The sequence below is a fragment of the Lipophrys pholis genome, assembly GCF_963383615.2.
Source record: "Lipophrys pholis genome assembly, chromosome: 12".
Classification (NCBI taxonomy): Eukaryota; Metazoa; Chordata; class Actinopteri; order Blenniiformes; family Blenniidae; genus Lipophrys; species Lipophrys pholis.
In genome coordinates, this window is record NC_137641.1 from 28,814,802 (window position 1) to 28,820,932 (window position 6,131).

A 6,131-nucleotide genomic window follows, 5' to 3' on the forward strand; every position below is an offset into this window, starting at 1 on the left:
AGCATCTCGTTTGAGTGTTTTGCAGTCTAGTTTTTGATCCTCCGTGGCCACCATACCTGGGTCCTCCTGCTAACCCCCCCCCCCCCCCCTCACAAACAAGAGCATTAAACAGAGAAAGTCCAAGGAATATTAGTCATATCTTTAAATTTCTTCACCGGTGCACTCAACATGCAGTATTACATTGTCTTTTTTTTAATGTAAGGATGATGGAAAAACAACATACTTGCAGAATCATGCGAGAGAAAAAACAAAATCACAGCATAAAATAATTTTTTTTTACAAGAGAGCAATATTCTTTTTTCTTCCTGAAAACAAAGTTAAGATAACGACTTATCGCAATCTAATGATTGGAGGCTATTTGTATAAAGCAGAGTAAATAATTTAATATTTCTGATTTCGCGTGGGGGAAAAAAAAGGAGCCTTTGTGTATCGATACGACTCGAAGCGCATCTACAAAAAAAAAAAACCCATGGTTTGGAGGCTCGGTAATACTAAGAAATGTTTATATTCAGGTAATACTTTAGGGGGGGGGGGGGGGGGGGGGAATGGGGAGGGAGTCCCATCAAACCACCGGAAATACTAAGCGAAGTGGATTCATCCAAACCAAAATATATACCGTATTATACCTGCATACATGTTCCAGTACTGGAGTTCACATTAGTTAGTGTCATGCAGGAGCGTCGGGAGTTTTCAGCCACACCCAAGTACAAATCAGCCCTTTGTGGTAAAGAGTTGAGACGGGCTGCCATGCGTTCGCTCACGTGTGATAGAAAATACACGTCTTAAGGCAAATATTTTTAAGTACTTCGTATTGCCGTCGAGGAGGCAAAAAAATTTAATAAAAAAATCAAAGCCTAAGAATGAAGATTCGAAGCAATGTACAAGTTAAGTTTAAATAATGTTCTTCAAAGGCAATACAAAGGCAAGGTTGTTTCTGGATTTGGGGGGGAAAAGATCAAAAATCATAAGAATTTAAAAGACTTTTGTTTCCCACTTTGCTAAACTGAATCCCCCCCGTTACATAATTCAGTTGTCGGCGTCAGCGGTCGAGTATTTCAGGGGTCGGGTCGGGTCGTTGACGGAAAGCGAACGCCGCCGCCGGGAATACTGTATTTAGCAACTCTTCCTCAGATTTCTTCCAAAATACTGAAATGACTGAGACTTTAAAGTCACAAAGTAAAGAGCAGAGTTTCAAACATTTATTGACCCTGCGTGAATAAAACTGTCAAACTACCATAATCAAGAGTAAACAAATGACTTAAATATAAATTCATGTCATTAAATCCACCAGAAACAAGAAGTTGAGTGAAATGTTTGTTTTGTCGTCATTTTTTTTTTCCCCTAGTGCATTTTAACATTTTCTAACTATACTTATGTCATAAAGGGTTTTACCTCTGGAAATAGGCCATCCATACACGATCCAGACATTCAGCAAATTTAAAATCGCCAAATAATTTTTTTTCTTTTTGCTGACTGTGGGGAAAAAAAACCCAGGAAACCTGCAGACCATGCAAACTCCACAAAGTAAATATTCCAAGCCCCCCGACTGGAATTCTATTCGCTGCACTAACCGCCAACACCACCGTGCAGCTGTTACTAAGCTACCGTGGGTGTATTTTCTATAATCTGGATGTGTCTGCAGACTCGTGGTGTGGTTGGACCTGAACAGTCTGTACACAGACCATCACATTCACACGTGATCGAGAGCCCGTCGACCTAAAAAGCAGGAAACCCAAGCATGCGCCAGACTGCATAGAATTGAAGTCACATTTCCTGAACCGAATACTTTAAAAGAAAACTCCTCGGTGCAATTTACTGACGCATTTATTCATTTCCGATGATGGAAGTCTCGTTCCTGCCTTGTGCTAATGAATCGATTCTGGTACGTCTGATATCGTCTCTCATTGTCCTCCTCCTCCTCTCTGACGAGGCTGATCGCTGGCGGGAGGGAAGGATCCGTTTGTTTGTTTGCGCCATTCAAAGCAACAGCAGGATGAAGAGGTAGAGCGGGAGCAGGAGGTTGTCTATCTGGGAGGGAGGTGTAGGCCTCCAGCAGCGCCACCAGCGTGACGGAGCCCACGATCCACGAGTAGGTGGAGTTCAGGTTGATGCTCCCGTCGAAGATGAGAAACATGGCCACGGCGATGATCTGCGCGAACACCGACGTGGCGGTGCCCTCCATCGTTTTCTTGGTGCCGGGCCAACGGATTTCCCCCATGGCGCTGCCGAAGACGGAGGCCACCGTGTCGCCCACGCCCACGGCCAGCACGCCGGCATACGGCACCAGGCCGCCGGCCCCGGGCAGGACCCCCTTGGGGGCGCAGGGCGAGGGGAAGAGCCAGATGGGCAGCGACATGCCCAGCAGCAGGTAGACGTGGGTGAGGATGAGAGGCCCGGAGTCCCGCTCGTCCAGGAAGAGCGTGAGCAGCTGCCTGAGCAGCTGGCCCAGGGGCCGGATCCTGAAGTAACGCACGTACTCCAGGAACAGGAAGACGGCCAGGCAGCCCACCGACGCCACGTGGAGCAGCTGCTTGTCGTAGATCAGCCCCGGGACGTACGTGGCCACGACGATCAGGTGGAAGTACTTCCTCACGATGGTGGACGCCTGGTGCTTCTTGGACCCCGCCTGGCGCTGGTAGTTCTGGTGGAGCACGACGCCGGTGGCCACGACGGCCAGGAGCGCCCAGTAGGCCAGCAGGCAGAGCCGCCGCTCGTTCAGCGCGACGAAGTCCAGCAGCCACATGAGCGGGTGGCGGCCGATGAACAGCGACAGCCACGGCATCAGGATCCCCAGCGCCAGCACCGCCGTCATCGTGTGGAAGAAGAGCGACGACACCCACGTCTCCGACTCCATGAAGCAGAAGAGCAGCGCGAAGAAGACCCCCAGCAGCAGCGAGCCCACCACCACCACGGGCAGGAAGTAGTTCACCGGGTCGCCCTTGACCTCCGCCAGGTTCAGCGAGCGCTTGATGAGCTGGTTCACGATGAAGCTGATCCCGCCGACCACGAGCAGCGCCTCGCCGGGCGTGAAGCAGCGCGGCAGCAGGTAGAGCACGATCAGGCTGAGGTACACGAAGATCAGCAGCACCTCCAGGACCTCGATGACCTCCGACACCGTCAGCGTCTGCTTGGTGGTGTAGAGGATGGCGCTGCCCGCCATCGCTGCCCGCCATCCCCGCGATCACGCAGGTGTTGGTGGGCACCGGCCGGGTGATGCCCAGCGCGATGAGCGACAGGAACAGCGCCAGCATCATGCCGGTGATGGTGACCACCATGGAGAAGCGCTCGAAGTAGACGTTCCCCGAGGCGGAGCACTTCTCCCGCAGCGCCAGGCCCAGCAGCGGCATCACCATGGACGCCGGGACGATGCCGCTGTTCGCCGTCGGGCGGAACTGGAAGACGGCGCCGCCTCGATCCGCAGCAGGCGGTCCCATTTGTGCTGCACGTAGAAAGGCCTAGCACCACCAGGGCGATGCTGCACCAGGAAGTGCTGGTTCCAGACCACCGTAGTGGACGCACAGCACACACCGCCAGCACCACGGTGGACTCCACCAGGACGGGGTTAGATATGCATGGCGGCGCTGGTGGAGGAGGAGGTGGAGGAACGACTGGATCATAACGTCGGTCAGTTTGTCCTCCTGACGCACTTCATCGTTTGGCAGGTACTTTTCTCCTCCTCGCTGGAAAAACAGAGAGGAATCAGTGGAAGTTTTACGCCGCCTGAACTTTATTGTGTCACAAAAAAAAACAACAGTTAATCAAGTGAAAGTATCAGATTCTCTGTGTACTCTACAAAGAATACTCTCGCGCAGTCGCTGCTCACATGCAACAAAACATTTTCAATATTGTTCAAGATTTATAATTATAAAAGTGAATAACGTAGTAAAAGTTAGACGATCAAAAGTAGAAGTAACCAAAAGAAAAGTGGAAACGGGTTGGTAAGGCGACGGGATTCTCCATCGATGGTAAAATAATATGAGGCAATACTCCGTATGTGTTTAAAAAAAGAACAGTTTGTTCAAGGACACAATTTGCCTCAATAAACCATTACAAAAAAGAAACATAGAACAAATTTTTAACCTTTTTTTTTTTTTTTTTTTTACTCTCCACCAGTCAAACTGTCCTCAAGGACCAGGACGGAGGAAAAAGAAACAATATTAAAATATATATATATGTATAAAATCTGTGCATGATTACGAGTTAAATGTGTTTGAAGCCCCTTCAGATGAACTTTTCTCTCTGAAGTCATTAATTAATCTGAATCACACTGATCATTTTGTCTTCTGGAGGCTGTCCACAGTGAAGCAGCCTCAGGGGGGGTTCTCACATGACGCTTTCCGGAAAAAGTTCATCCCCGTCGAATCAGTTTGCAAAGGAAAATAACCAGAAACTACAACTTAGTTTGCAAAAACTAAGAAGCTTTTGTTTTCTCCATTTAAAGATGACATGATGGGATTGTTCGATGAAGCTTTCTTTCACATTAAAGAAGTCATTTCAGCCTGTCTTTATATGGGAACTTCATATTCCAAACGAATACCAATCAATTGACATTAAACCAAAGCTCGGTAGAAAAATATGATTTAGGACTTTTAAGAAGCGAGATAGAACATCCTGCCACTGCACAGATTGCTGCTTCATAAGAACATATACTCATATATAAACATTGTCCTGTCCCAACTATTTCGAGAAGCAATCAAATGTCAAATATTTTCCCATTAGAGGGTAAAATGTCACTTTCAACATCCGGTGTGTGGTTTTGTGGGTAAGACGTTTCATGACTGCATCCTGCTTGGATCAATATTTTTACGCACTAATCCAACCTGGGACACGAGAGAAGACTGACTGTCCCGTTTCTCTGGACGGTTTGTCCTCAGGCTGGACCTTGCTCTCTTGCTTTATCTCCCCCGTCATGAACCATGGCCTCACTTTGCACATTCATCCGGCCCGTGTGAAATTCTCTCTTCACCCTCTGAGCTCAGATCGAGGAGAAATAGAGCTGCAACCTTTTGTTCCCTGCAGGTTTGAGGGACACGCGCGTCTCTCTCTCTCTCTCTCTCTCTCTCTCTCGTCTCTCTCTCTCTCTCTCTCTCGTCTCTCTCTCTCTCTCTCTCTCTCTCTCTCTCTCTCTCTCTCTCTCTCTCTCTCTCTCTCTCTCTCTCTCTCTCTCTCTCTCTCCTCTCTCTCGTCTCTCTCTCTCTCTCTCTCTCTCTCTCTCTCGACTCTCTCATCTCTCTCTCTCTCTCTCTCTCCTCTCTCTCTCTCTCTCTCTCTCTCTCTCTCTCTCTCTCTCTCTCTCTCAGCCTGGATCTCCAGGAAACATCCAAGGCCACATCTGTCCAGGAAAACATCAAACCTCCATCCACGTTCTGATTTAAGCGGCCTGGGTCCAGGGAGGAGCAGCCGAATCCTCACTGGAGCCGAACCACAGGGATGCTGCTGCTGCTGCAGCATCGAGCTAATTCAGCTGAGTCCGCCGGGTCGGCAGCGCGCGCCAGCCCGCCTGGAGGGACTCGAGTCCCGGGCTGACGGAGTGACCGAGGCTGGAGTACCTACCGCATAAGGGATCCGGTCCGAGGGGCGCCGCGGTCCTGTTTGGACAGATCTGTCTCCTTTGTCAGCAGCTGTCGCTCCTCAGTCCTCACACCCAGAAGGAGGGGGCCATGTTTGACAGCCGGGTCACGTGGTGCGCGCGTATAAATATCTCTTAAAGGCGCGAGATTCATTATATCTTTATTCTATTAAAAGAAAATATTGGAGAGAAAAAATCACACACATACAAGCGGCACAATATAGAGACTTTAAACATATATATGTGGTTAGGGTCATATATATAGGATACATCTTTATATTGGTTCAGTTATGTGCTTTTAAATAAGTATGTTTCTTCCTTAGACCTACAATTTATCACGTCACAATGTAGTATTTAGTAGCACACTTTGTATGAGACATTATTGTCGCATTTTCTATTTTGTTTTAGATTTTTTTGCCAAATCGTTAAGAAGAGTCGGAGCAACTTTCTTTACTGGGTAGAATTATTGTTTCTTCCGCTGTAACTTCCGCTAGATGGCAGTACAGTAAGCATCGTCATGCTGTCTATCTCGCTCATGAAGAAGAAGAATCCGTCCACGTAG

The 6,131-nt window shown here is 48.4% G+C and overlaps 1 protein-coding gene across 1 annotated transcript; it reads right to left on the reverse strand.

Moving 5' to 3' along the window:
- Positions 1–1,871: 1,871 nt before the first annotated feature.
- Positions 1,872–4,911, reverse strand: dolk (dolichol kinase; the record flags this gene model as incomplete). Its single annotated transcript, XM_080477645.1, is given in 9 exon segments — positions 1,872–2,034; positions 2,036–3,166; positions 3,168–3,413; positions 3,416–3,457; positions 3,460–3,486; positions 3,488–3,508; positions 3,510–3,524; positions 3,526–3,581; positions 4,821–4,911. Coding segments are annotated over 9 exon segments (1,686 nt in total). The 3' UTR covers positions 1,872–1,977.
- Between the last annotated feature and the right edge of the window lie 1,220 nt (positions 4,912–6,131).